Source organism: Ochlerotatus camptorhynchus, unplaced genomic scaffold (assembly GCF_037179485.1).
Source record: "Ochlerotatus camptorhynchus isolate MF236.1 unplaced genomic scaffold, CSIRO-AGI_Acam_v1.1 ptg000569l, whole genome shotgun sequence".
Classification (NCBI taxonomy): Eukaryota; Metazoa; Arthropoda; class Insecta; order Diptera; family Culicidae; genus Ochlerotatus; species Ochlerotatus camptorhynchus.
The window spans coordinates 1,803,048-1,816,331 of NW_027041050.1; the positions used below are offsets into that span (position 1 = coordinate 1,803,048).

The 13,284-nt window shown below is 34.6% G+C and overlaps 1 protein-coding gene across 3 annotated transcripts in view; it reads left to right on the plus strand.

Moving 5' to 3' along the window:
- The window catches only part of LOC135713576 (lysM and putative peptidoglycan-binding domain-containing protein 1-like), a 56,545-nt gene that overhangs the window by 33,214 nt on the left and 10,047 nt on the right, over positions 1-13,284 (plus strand). Inside the window, exons 1-2 of one of the 3 annotated variants that reach the window (XM_065236708.1) lie at positions 12,427-12,540; positions 12,996-13,220. In XM_065236708.1, the coding sequence (XP_065092780.1) occupies positions 13,020-13,220 (201 nt within the window). In that variant the 5' untranslated portion in view covers positions 12,427-12,540; positions 12,996-13,019. Of the gene's footprint in view, positions 1-12,426; positions 12,541-12,923; positions 13,221-13,284 lie in introns of those variants that run through there. The other 2 variants (XM_065236706.1, XM_065236707.1) reach the window with 2 other exon arrangements.

The window sequence follows — 13,284 nt, forward strand, 5'->3', positions numbered from 1 at the left end:
TGGAGGGTTTTTAGGTGTCAAAATTTTTTGCCCAAAAAAAATGTTCCTACCCATTATTTTCAGGCTGGCGGGTATGAAAATCTTTAAATCGATTTATCTCCGTTAATACGGCTCTAATCTCGATTAGGATTTGGAGGGTTTTTAGGTGTCAAAATTTTTTTTTCAAAAAAAAATGTTCCTACCCATTATTTTTAGGGTGGCGGGTATGAAAATCTTTAAATCGATTTATCTCCGTTAATACGGCTCTAATCGAGATTTGGAGGGTTTTTAGGTGTCAGAAATTTTTCCCAAGAAAAAATGTTCCAACCCATTATTTTCAGGCTGACGGGTATGAAAATCTTTAAATCGATTTATCTCCGTTAATTAGGCTCTAATCGAGATTTGGAGGGTTTTTAGGTGTAAACATTTTTTCTAAAAAAAAATGTCCCTACCCATTATTTTCAGGCTGGCGGGTATGAAAATCTTTAAATCGATTTATCTCCGTTAATACGGCTCTAATCGAGATTTGGAGGGTTTTTAGGTGTCAAATTTTTTTTTCACAAAAAAAATGTTTCTACCTATTATTTTCAGGCTGACGGGTATGAAAATCTTTAAATCGATTTATCTCCGTTAATACGGCTCTAATCAAGATTTGGAGGGTTTTTAGGTGTCAAAATTTTTTTTCAAAAAAAAAATGTTTCTACCCATTATTTTCAGGCTGGTGGGTATGAAAAACTTTAAATCGATTTATCTCCGTTAATACGGCTCTAATCAAGATTTGGAGGGTTTTTAGGTGTCAAATTTTTTTTTCACAAAAAAAAATGTTTCTACCTATTATTTTCAGGCTGACGGGTATGAAAATCTTTAAATCGATTTATCTCCGTTAATACGGCTCTAATCGAGATTTGGAGGGTTTTTAGGTGTCAAATTTTTTTTTCCCAAAATAAAAATGTTTCTACCCATTATTTTCAGGCTGGCGGGTATGAAAAACTTTAAATCGATTTATCTCCGTTAATACGGCTCTAATCGAGGGTTTTTAGGTGTCAAATTTTTTTTTCACAAAAAAAAATGTTTCAACCTATTATTTTCAGGCTGACGGGTATGAAAATCTTTAAATCGATTTATCTCCGTTAATACGGCTCTAATCGAGATTTGGAGGGTTTTTAGGTGTCAAAAATTTTTTTCAAAAAAAAAATGTTTCTACCCATTATTTTCAGGCTGGTGGGTTTGAAAAACTTTAAATCGATTTATCTCCGTTAATACGGCTCTAATCGAGATTTGAAGGGTTTTTAGGTGTCAAATTTTTTTTTCCCAAGAAAAAATGTTCCAACCCATTATTTTCAGGCTGACGGGTATGAAAATCTTTAAATCGATTTATCTCCGTTAATACGGCTCTAATCGAGATTTGGAGGGTTTTTAGGTGTCAAAATTTTTTTTCCCAAGAAAAAATGTTCCAACCCATTATTTTCAGGCTGACGGGTATGAACATCTTTAAATCGATTTATCTCCGTTAATACGGCTCTAATCGAGATTTGGAGGGTTTTTAGGTGTCAAATTTTTTTTTCAAAAAAAAAATGTTTCTACCCATTATTTTTAGGCTGGTGGGTATGAAAAACTTTAAATCGATTTATCTCCGTTAATACGGCTCTAATCGAGGGTTTTTAGGTGTCAAATTTTTTTTTCACAAAAAAAAATGTTTCTACCTATTATTTTCAGGCTGACGGGTATGAAAATCTTTAAATCGATTTATCTCCGTTAATACGGCTCTAATCGAGATTTGGAGGGTTTTTAGTGTCAAAATTTTTTTTCAAAAAAAAAAATGTTTCTACCCATTATTTTCAGGCTGGCGGGTATGAAAATCTTTAAATCGATTTATCTCCGTTAATACGGCTCTAATCGAGATTTGGAGGGTTTTTAGGTGTCAATTTTTTTTTTTCCCAAAAAAAATATGTTTCTACCCATTATTTTCAGGCTGGCGGGTATGAAAATCTTTAAATCGATTTATCTCCGTTAATACGGCTCTAATCGAGATTTGGAGGGTTTTTAGGTGTCAAATTTTTTTTCCCAAAAAAAATGTTCCTACCCATTATTTTCAGGCTGGCGGGTATGAAAATCTTTAAATCGATTTATCTCCGTTAATACGGCTCTAATCTCGATTAGGATTTGGAGGGTTTTTAGGTGTCAAAATTTTTTTTTCAAAAAAAAATGTTCCTACCCATTATTTTTAGGGTGGCGGGTATGAAAATCTTTAAATCGATTTATCTCCGTTAATACGGCTCTAATCGAGATTTGGAGGGTTTTTAGGTGTCAGAAATTTTTCCCAAAAAAAAATGTTCCAACCCATTATTTTCAGGCTGACGGGTATGAAAATCTTTAAATCGATTTATCTCCGTTAATACGGCTCTAATCGAGATTTGGAGGGTTTTTAGGTGTAAACATTTTTTCCCAAAAAAAAATGTCCCTACCCATTATTTTCAGGCTGGCGGGTATGAAAATCTTTAAATCGATTTATCTCCGTTAATACGGCTCTAATCGAGATTTGGAGGGTTTTTAGGTGTCAGAAATTTTTCCCAAAAAAAAATATTCCTACCCATTATTTTCAGGCTGGCGGGTATGAAAATCTTAAAATCGATTTATCTCCGTTAATACGGCTCTAATCGAGATTTGGAGGGTTTTTAGGTGTCAGAAATTTTTCCCAAAAAAAATGTTCCAACCCATTATTTTCAGGCTGACGGGTATGAAAATCTTTAAATCGATTTATCTCCGTTAATACGGCTCTAATCGAGATTTGGAGGGTTTTTAGGTGTAAACATTTTTTCCCAAAAAAAAATGTCCCTACCCATTATTTTCAGGCTGGCGGGTATGAAAATCTTTAAATCGATTTATCTCCGTTAATACGGCTCTAATCGAGATTTGGAGGGTTTTCAGGTGTCAAATTTTTTTCCCAAAAAAAATGTTCCTACCCATTATTTTCAGGCTGGCGGGTATGAAAATCTTTAAATCGATTTATCTCCGTTAATACGGCTCTAATCGAGATTTGGAGGGTTTTTAGGTGTCAAATTTTTTTCCCAAAAAAAAATGTTCCTACCCATTATTTTCAGGCTGGCGGGTATGAAAATCTTTAAATCGATTTATCTCCGTTAATACGGCTCTAATCGAGATTTGGAGGGTATTTAGGTGTCAAATTTTTTTCCCAAAAAAAATGTTCCTACCCATTATTTTCAGGCTGGCGGGTATGAAAATCTTTAAATCGATTTATCTCCGTTAATACGGCTCTAACCGAGATTTGGAGGGTTTTTAGGTGTCAGAAATTTTTCCCAAAAAAAAATGTTCCTACCCATTATTTTCAGGCTGGCGGGTATGAAAATCTTTAAATCGATTTATCTCCGTTAATACGGCTCTAATCGAGATTTGGAGGGTTTTTAGGTGTCAGAAATTTTTCCCAAAAAAAAATGTTCCTACCCATTATTTTCAGGCTGGCGGGTATGAAAATCTTAAAATCGATTTATCTCCGTTAATACGGCTCTAATCGAGATTTGGAGGGTTTTTAGGTGTCAGAAATTTTTCCCAAAAAAAATGTTCCAACCCATTATTTTCAGGCTGACGGGTATGAAAATCTTTAAATCGATTTATCTCCGTTAATACGGCTCTAATCGAGATTTGGAGGGTTTTTAGGTGTAAACATTTTTTCCCAAAAAAAAATGTTCCTACCCATTATTTTCAGGCTGGCGGGTATGAAAATCTTTAAATCGATTTATCTCCGTTAATACGGCTCTAATCGAGATTTGGAGGGTTTTCAGGTGTCAAATTTTTTTCCCAAAAAAAAATGTTCCTACCCATTATTTTCAGGCTGGCGGGTATGAAAATCTTTAAATCGATTTATCTCCGTTAATACGGCTCTAATCGAGATTTGGAGGGTATTTAAGTGTCAAATTTTTTTTCCCAAAAAAAATGTTCCTACCCATTATTTTCAGGCTGGCGGGTATGAAAATCTTTAAATCGATTTATCTCCGTTAATACGGCTCTAACCGAGATTTGGAGGGTTTTTAGGTGTCAGAAATTTTTCCCAAAAAAAAAATGTTCCTTCCCTTTAAATCGATTTATCTCCGTTAATACGGCTCTAATCGAGATTTGGAGGGTTTTTAGGTGTCAGAAATTTTTCCCAAAAAAAATGTTCCAACCCATTATTTTCAGGCTGGCGGGTATGAAAATCTTTAAATCGATTTATCTCCGTTAATACGGCTCTAATCGAGATTTGGAGGGTTTTTAGGTGTCAAATTTTTTTTCCCAAAAAAAAATGTTCCTACCCATTATTTTCAGGCTGGCGGGTATGAAAATCTTTAAATCGATTTATCTCCGTTAATACGGCTCTAATCGAGATTTGGAGGGTTTTAAGGTGTCAGAAATTTTTCCCAAAAAAAAATGTTTCTACCCATTATTTTCAGGCTGGCGGGTATGAAAATCTTTACATCGATTTATCTCCGTTAATACGGCTCTAATCGAGATTTGGAGGGTTTTGAGGTGTCAAATTTTTTTTCCCAAAAAAAATGTTCCTACCCATTATTTTCAGGCTGGCGGGTATGAAAATCTTTAAATCGATTTATCTCCGTTAATACGGCTCTAATCGAGATTTGGAGGGTTTTTAGGTGTCAAAATTTTTTGCCCAAAAAAAATGTTCCTACCCATTATTTTCAGGCTGGCGGGTATGAAAATCTTTAAATCGATTTATCTCCGTTAATACGGCTCTAATCGAGATTTGGAGGGTTTTTAGGTGTCAAAATTTTTTGCCCAAAAAAAATGTTCCTACCCATTATTTTCAGGCTGGCGGGTATGAAAATCTTTAAATCGATTTATCTCCGTTAATACGGCTCTAATCGAGATTTGGAGGGTATTAAGGTGTCAAAATTTTTTGCCCAAAAAAAAAATGTTCCTACCTATTATTTTCAGGCTGGCGGGTATGAAAATCTTTAAATCGATTTATCTCCGTTAATACGGCTCTAATCGAGATTTGGAGGGGTTTTAGGTGTCAGAAATTTTTTTTCCAAAAATAAAATGTTTCTACCCATTATTTTCAGGCTGGTGGGTATGAAAAACTTTAAATCGATTTATCTCCGTTAATACGGCTCTAATCGAGGGTTTTTAGGTGTCAATTTTTTTTTTCACAAAAAAAATGTTTCTACCTATTATTTTCAGGCTGACGGGTATGAAAATCTTTAAATCGATTTATCTCCGTTAATACGGCTCTAATCGAGATTTGGAGGGTTTTTAGGTGTCAAATTTTTTTTCCCAAGAAAAAATGTTCCAACCCATTATTTTCAGGCTGACGGGTATGAAAATCTTTAAATCGATTTATCTCCGTTAATACGGCTCTAATCGAGATTTGGAGGGTTTTTAGGTGTAAACATTTTTTCCCAAAAAAAATGTCCCTACCCATTATTTTCAGGCTGGCGGGTATGAAAATCTTTAAATCGATTTATCTCCGTTAATACGGCTCTAATCGAGATTTGGAGGGTTTTTAGGTGTCAAAATTTTTTGCCCAAAAAAAATGTTCCTACCCATTATTTTCAGGCTGGCGGGTATGAAAATCTTTAAATCGATTTATCTCCGTTAATACGGCTCTAATCTCGATTAGGATTTGGAGGGTTTTTAGGTGTCAAAATTTTTTTTTCAAAAAAAAATGTTCCTACCCATTATTTTTAGGGTGGCGGGTATGAAAATCTTTAAATCGATTTATCTCCGTTAATACGGCTCTAATCGAGATTTGGAGGGTTTTTAGGTGTCAGAAATTTTTCCCAAGAAAAAATGTTCCAACCCATTATTTTCAGGCTGACGGGTATGAAAATCTTTAAATCGATTTATCTCCGTTAATTAGGCTCTAATCGAGATTTGGAGGGTTTTTAGGTGTAAACATTTTTTCTAAAAAAAAATGTCCCTACCCATTATTTTCAGGCTGGCGGGTATGAAAATCTTTAAATCGATTTATCTCCGTTAATACGGCTCTAATCGAGATTTGGAGGGTTTTTAGGTGTCAAATTTTTTTTTCACAAAAAAAATGTTTCTACCTATTATTTTCAGGCTGACGGGTATGAAAATCTTTAAATCGATTTATCTCCGTTAATACGGCTCTAATCAAGATTTGGAGGGTTTTTAGGTGTCAAAATTTTTTTTCAAAAAAAAAATGTTTCTACCCATTATTTTCAGGCTGGTGGGTATGAAAAACTTTAAATCGATTTATCTCCGTTAATACGGCTCTAATCAAGATTTGGAGGGTTTTTAGGTGTCAAATTTTTTTTTCACAAAAAAAAATGTTTCTACCTATTATTTTCAGGCTGACGGGTATGAAAATCTTTAAATCGATTTATCTCCGTTAATACGGCTCTAATCGAGATTTGGAGGGTTTTTAGGTGTCAAATTTTTTTTTCCCAAAATAAAAATGTTTCTACCCATTATTTTCAGGCTGGCGGGTATGAAAAACTTTAAATCGATTTATCTCCGTTAATACGGCTCTAATCGAGGGTTTTTAGGTGTCAAATTTTTTTTTCACAAAAAAAAATGTTTCAACCTATTATTTTCAGGCTGACGGGTATGAAAATCTTTAAATCGATTTATCTCCGTTAATACGGCTCTAATCGAGATTTGGAGGGTTTTTAGGTGTCAAAAATTTTTTTCAAAAAAAAAATGTTTCTACCCATTATTTTCAGGCTGGTGGGTTTGAAAAACTTTAAATCGATTTATCTCCGTTAATACGGCTCTAATCGAGATTTGAAGGGTTTTTAGGTGTCAAATTTTTTTTTCCCAAGAAAAAATGTTCCAACCCATTATTTTCAGGCTGACGGGTATGAAAATCTTTAAATCGATTTATCTCCGTTAATACGGCTCTAATCGAGATTTGGAGGGTTTTTAGGTGTCAAAATTTTTTTTCCCAAGAAAAAATGTTCCAACCCATTATTTTCAGGCTGACGGGTATGAACATCTTTAAATCGATTTATCTCCGTTAATACGGCTCTAATCGAGATTTGGAGGGTTTTTAGGTGTCAAATTTTTTTTTCAAAAAAAAAATGTTTCTACCCATTATTTTTAGGCTGGTGGGTATGAAAAACTTTAAATCGATTTATCTCCGTTAATACGGCTCTAATCGAGGGTTTTTAGGTGTCAAATTTTTTTTTCACAAAAAAAAATGTTTCTACCTATTATTTTCAGGCTGACGGGTATGAAAATCTTTAAATCGATTTATCTCCGTTAATACGGCTCTAATCGAGATTTGGAGGGTTTTTAGTGTCAAAATTTTTTTTCAAAAAAAAAAATGTTTCTACCCATTATTTTCAGGCTGGCGGGTATGAAAATCTTTAAATCGATTTATCTCCGTTAATACGGCTCTAATCGAGATTTGGAGGGTTTTTAGGTGTCAATTTTTTTTTTTCCCAAAAAAAATATGTTTCTACCCATTATTTTCAGGCTGGCGGGTATGAAAATCTTTAAATCGATTTATCTCCGTTAATACGGCTCTAATCGAGATTTGGAGGGTTTTTAGGTGTCAAATTTTTTTTCCCAAAAAAAATGTTCCTACCCATTATTTTCAGGCTGGCGGGTATGAAAATCTTTAAATCGATTTATCTCCGTTAATACGGCTCTAATCTCGATTAGGATTTGGAGGGTTTTTAGGTGTCAAAATTTTTTTTTCAAAAAAAAATGTTCCTACCCATTATTTTTAGGGTGGCGGGTATGAAAATCTTTAAATCGATTTATCTCCGTTAATACGGCTCTAATCGAGATTTGGAGGGTTTTTAGGTGTCAGAAATTTTTCCCAAGAAAAAATGTTCCAACCCATTATTTTCAGGCTGACGGGTATGAAAATCTTTAAATCGATTTATCTCCGTTAATTAGGCTCTAATCGAGATTTGGAGGGTTTTTAGGTGTAAACATTTTTTCTAAAAAAAAATGTCCCTACCCATTATTTTCAGGCTGGCGGGTATGAAAATCTTTAAATCGATTTATCTCCGTTAATACGGCTCTAATCGAGATTTGGAGGGTTTTTAGGTGTCAAATTTTTTTTTCACAAAAAAAAATGTTTCTACCTATTATTTTCAGGCTGACGGGTATGAAAATCTTTAAATCGATTTATCTCCGTTAATACGGCTCTAATCAAGATTTGGAGGGTTTTTAGGTGTCAAAATTTTTTTTCAAAAAAAAAATGTTTCTACCCATTATTTTCAGGCTGGTGGGTATGAAAAACTTTAAATCGATTTATCTCCGTTAATACGGCTCTAATCAAGATTTGGAGGGTTTTTAGGTGTCAAATTTTTTTTTCACAAAAAAAAATGTTTCTACCTATTATTTTCAGGCTGACGGGTATGAAAATCTTTAAATCGATTTATCTCCGTTAATACGGCTCTAATCGAGATTTGGAGGGTTTTTAGGTGTCAGAAATTTTTCCCAAAAAATAATGTTTCTACCCATTATTTTCAGGCTGGAGGGTATGAAAAACTTTAAATCGATTTATCTCCGTTAATACGGCTCTAATCGAGGGTTTTTAGGTGTCAGAAATTTTTTCCCAAAACAAAATGTTCCAACCCATTATTTTCAGGCTGACGGGTATGAAAATCTTTAAATCGATTTATCTCCGTTAATACGGCTCTAATCGAGATTTGGAGGGTTTTTAGGTGTCAAATTTTTTTTCCCAAAATAAAAATGTTTCTACCCATTATTTTCAGGCTGGCGGGTATGAAAAACTTTAAATCGATTTATCTCCGTTAATACGGCTCTAATCGAGGGTTTTTAGGTGTCAAATTTTTTTTTCACAAAAAAAAATGTTTCAACCTATTATTTTCAGGCTGACGGGTATGAAAATCTTTAAATCGATTTATCTCCGTTAATACGGCTCTAATCGAGATTTGGAGGGTTTTTAGGTGTCAAAAATTTTTTTCAAAAAAAAAATGTTTCTACCCATTATTTTCAGGCTGGTGGGTTTGAAAAACTTTAAATCGATTTATCTCCGTTAATACGGCTCTAATCGAGATTTGAAGGGTTTTTAGGTGTCAAATTTTTTTTTCCCAAGAAAAAATGTTCCAACCCATTATTTTCAGGCTGACGGGTATGAAAATCTTTAAATCGATTTATCTCCGTTAATACGGCTCTAATCGAGATTTGGAGGGTTTTTAGGTGTCAAAATTTTTTTTCCCAAGAAAAAATGTTCCAACCCATTATTTTCAGGCTGACGGGTATGAACATCTTTAAATCGATTTATCTCCGTTAATACGGCTCTAATCGAGATTTGGAGGGTTTTTAGGTGTCAAATTTTTTTTTCAAAAAAAAAATGTTTCTACCCATTATTTTTAGGCTGGTGGGTATGAAAAACTTTAAATCGATTTATCTCCGTTAATACGGCTCTAATCGAGGGTTTTTAGGTGTCAAATTTTTTTTTCACAAAAAAAAATGTTTCTACCTATTATTTTCAGGCTGACGGGTATGAAAATCTTTAAATCGATTTATCTCCGTTAATACGGCTCTAATCGAGATTTGGAGGGTTTTTAGTGTCAAAATTTTTTTTCAAAAAAAAAATGTTTCTACCCATTATTTTCAGGCTGGTGGGTATGAAAAACTTTAAATCGATTTATCTCCGTTAATACGGCTCTAATCAAGATTTGGAGGGTTTTTAGGTGTCAAATTTTTTTTTCACAAAAAAAATGTTTCTACCTCTTATTTTCAGGCTGACGGGTATGAAAATCTTTAAATCGATTTATCTCCGTTAATACGGCTCTAATCGAGATTTGGAGGGTTTTTAGGTGTCAGAAATTTTTCCCAAAAAAAAAATGTTCCAACCCATTATTTTCAGGCTGACGGGTATGAAAATCTTTAAATCGATTTATCTCCGTTAATACGGCTCTAATCGAGATTTGGAGGGTTTTTAGGTGTCAATTTTTTTTTTCCCAAAAAAAATATGTTTCTACCCATTATTTTCAGGCTGGCGGGTATGAAAATCTTTAAATCGATTTATCTCCGTTAATACGGCTCTAATCGAGATTTGGAGGGTTTTTAGGTGTCAAAATTTTTTTTCCCAAGAAAAAATGTTCCAACCCATTATTTTCAGGCTGACGGGTATGAAAAACTTTAAATCGATTTATCTCCGTTAATACGGCTCTAATCGAGATTTGGAGGGTTTTAAGTGTCAAAATTTTTTTCCAAAAAAAAAAGTTTCTACCCATTATTTTCAGGCTGGTGGGTATGAAAAACTTTAAATCGATTTATCTCCGTTAATACGGCTCTAATCGAGATTTGGAGGGTTTTTGGGTGTCAAATTTTTTTTCCCAAAAAAAATGTCCCAACCCATTATTTTCAGGCTGACGGGTATGAAAATCTTTAAATCGATTTATCTCCGTTAATACCGCTCTAATCGAGATTTGGAGGGTTTTTAGGTGTCAAATTTTTTTTCCCAAAAAAAAATGTCCCAACCCATTATTTTCAGGCTGGCGGATATGAAAATCTTTAAATCGATTTATCTCCGTTAATACGGCTCTAATCGAGATTTGGAGGGTTTTTAGGTGTCAAATTTTTTTTCCCCAAAATAAATGTTCCTACCCATTATTTTCAGGCTGGCGGGTATGAAAATCTTTAAATCGATTTATCTCCGTTAATACGGCTCTAATCGAGATTTGGAGGGTTTTTAGGTGTCAAATTTTTTTTTCCCAAAAAAAAATGTTCCAACCCATTATTTTCAGGCTGACGGGTATGAAAATCTTTAAATCGATTTATCTCCGTTAATACGGCTCTAATCGAGATTTGGAGGGTTTTTAGGTGTCAAATCTTTTTTTCTTGGGAAAAAAAAAATTTGACACCTAAAAACCCTCCAAATTGACACCTAAAAACCCTGAAAATCTTTAAATCGATTTATCTCCGTTAATACGGCTCTAATCGAGATTTGGAGGGTTTTTAGGTGTCAAAATTTTTTTTCAAAAAAAAAACGTTTCTACCTATTATTTTCAGGCTGACGGGTATGAAAATCTTTAAATCGATTTATCTCCGTTAATACGGCTCTAATCGAGATTTGGAGGGTTTTTAGGTGTCAAATTTTTTTTTCAAAAAAAAAATATTTCTACCTATTATTTTCAGGCTGACGGGTATGAAAATCTTTAAATCGATTTATCTCCGTTAATACGGCTCTAATCGAGATTTGGAGGGTTTTTAGGTGTCAAAATTTTTTTTCAAAAAAAAAATGTCCCAACCCGTTATTTTCAGGCTGGGGGATATGAAAATCTTTAAATCGATTTATCTCCGTTAATACGGCTCTAATCGAGATTTGGAGGGTTTTTAGGTGTCAGAAATTTTTTCCCAAAAAAAAATGTCCCAACCCATTATTTTCAGGCTGGTGGATATGAAAATCTTTAAATCGATTTATCTCCGTTAATACGGCTCTAATCGAGATTTGGAGGGTTTTTAGGTGTCAAATTTTTTTTCCCCAAAATAAATGTTCCTACCCATTATTTTCAGGCTGGCGGGTATGAAAATCTTTAAATCGATTTATCTCCGTTAATACGGCTCTAATCGAGATTTGGAGGGTTTTTAGGTGTCAAATTTTTTTTTCCCAAGAAAAATGTCCCAACCCATTATTTTCAGGCTGGCGGATATGAAAATCTTTAAATCGATTTATCTCCGTTAATACGGCTCTAATCGAGATTTGGAGGGTTTTTAGGTGTCAAAAATTTTTCCCAAAAAAAATGTTCCAACCCATTATTTTCAGGCTGGCGGGTATGAAAATCTTTAAATCGATTTATCTCCGTTAATACGGCTCTAACCGAGATTTGGAGGGTTTTTAGGTGTCAAAATTTTTTTCCTCAAAAAAATGTCCCAACCCATTATTTTCAGGCTGGCGGGTATGAAAATCTTTAAATCGATTTATCTCCGTTAATACGGCTCTAATCGAGATTTGGAGGGTTACTAGGTATCACATTTTTTTTCCTTAAAAAAAATTTTCCCAACCCATCATTTTCAGGCTGGCGGGTATGAAAATCTTTAAATTGATTTATCTCCGTTAATACGGCTCTAATCGAGATTTGAAGGGTGTTTACGTGTCTGAATTGTTTTCCCTCTATGAGCTGTCACGTCGGTTCTTCGGTGGTGATAGGACCACTGAAAAGCGTTTGGATTTCGTACAATTATAGAAAAGAAAATCACAAATGTAGCTGTCTATATCGGGTCATTACTGTAATCCCGAATAGTAATTTGCCAAAAAAGTATATAGGAATTTCTATCTGTGCAGTTGGCTTGAACATTCACATGCTAATTTGAGACAACCTTTATTTAAATCTGCAGATAAATCTTGGTGTTGCCTTTTAACGCCCATATACATGTATAAGTATATATTTAATACTTCATGAACGCACTCCGGACTAACAAAAGAGAACAGCGTGCGCCAGCTCTCTCGCGCGACTCTCGCTTTTGTTTTTGCATTGTATGCACATGTGTGCATTGCACTCTGACGCGTGTAAATGTCAAAACTAGGAGAAAACACTGTCAGAAGAAGTGGGTGCGAAGTCAGAAAAGTGTCATGTAACGTGAGCAAAAGAGGTAAAAATATCTCGTACTTTTTAAGGCCAGGAGAAAAACGAAAGCGAAAATTTCTGTGGCAAAACCTGACCAATATTTTGATCTGTGCAGTGTTTTTTTTTTTAAATAGTGAAATCTCAAACCTTTCCTGAAATCACTTGCTCCATCCTGAGCAGAAAGTATTTTTCGGTCATAAAGACTAACGTTAGCAGAAGTGAAATATCTGCCTTCTGTTTTCTCAGTCTGGAGAAAAAAGACATTTGATTTTGGAGAAAAAAAATAAACAGCTTTCATTGTCGTTTCCATCGCCAACCAGCAGTAGTTTTGTGTCTCGAATATCATAACAATTGCCCGCGCCCGAGCTTTATTGATTAACTTTCCATTTCACGCTCTTCACGACGGAGCTAAAGGAAATAGCTAATGATTCTACTTCCCGTTGTGTCTCAACATCCAATGGTGCATATTCGTCTCGACAGTTCGTAAAGCTAGTCTCAGACGGGATGGAGGACGAAACGATCTTCGGCGAGAAGCAATCGATACGGGACTCGGCCCGGGCGTTGAAAAAATATGGCAGCATTTCCGGCGGAAGCAGTGGGAGCGGTGGCAGTCGATCGCCAGCCCTCAGCTCGGATGCACTCATCCGACATGACGTGGAGCAGACGGATACGCTACAAGGAATTGCGCTGAAATATGGATGCAGTGTAAGTAGCTTTTTTGCTATTAGTATTACATTTTAGATAGGTAGGTAAGTACTCACCAGTTTTA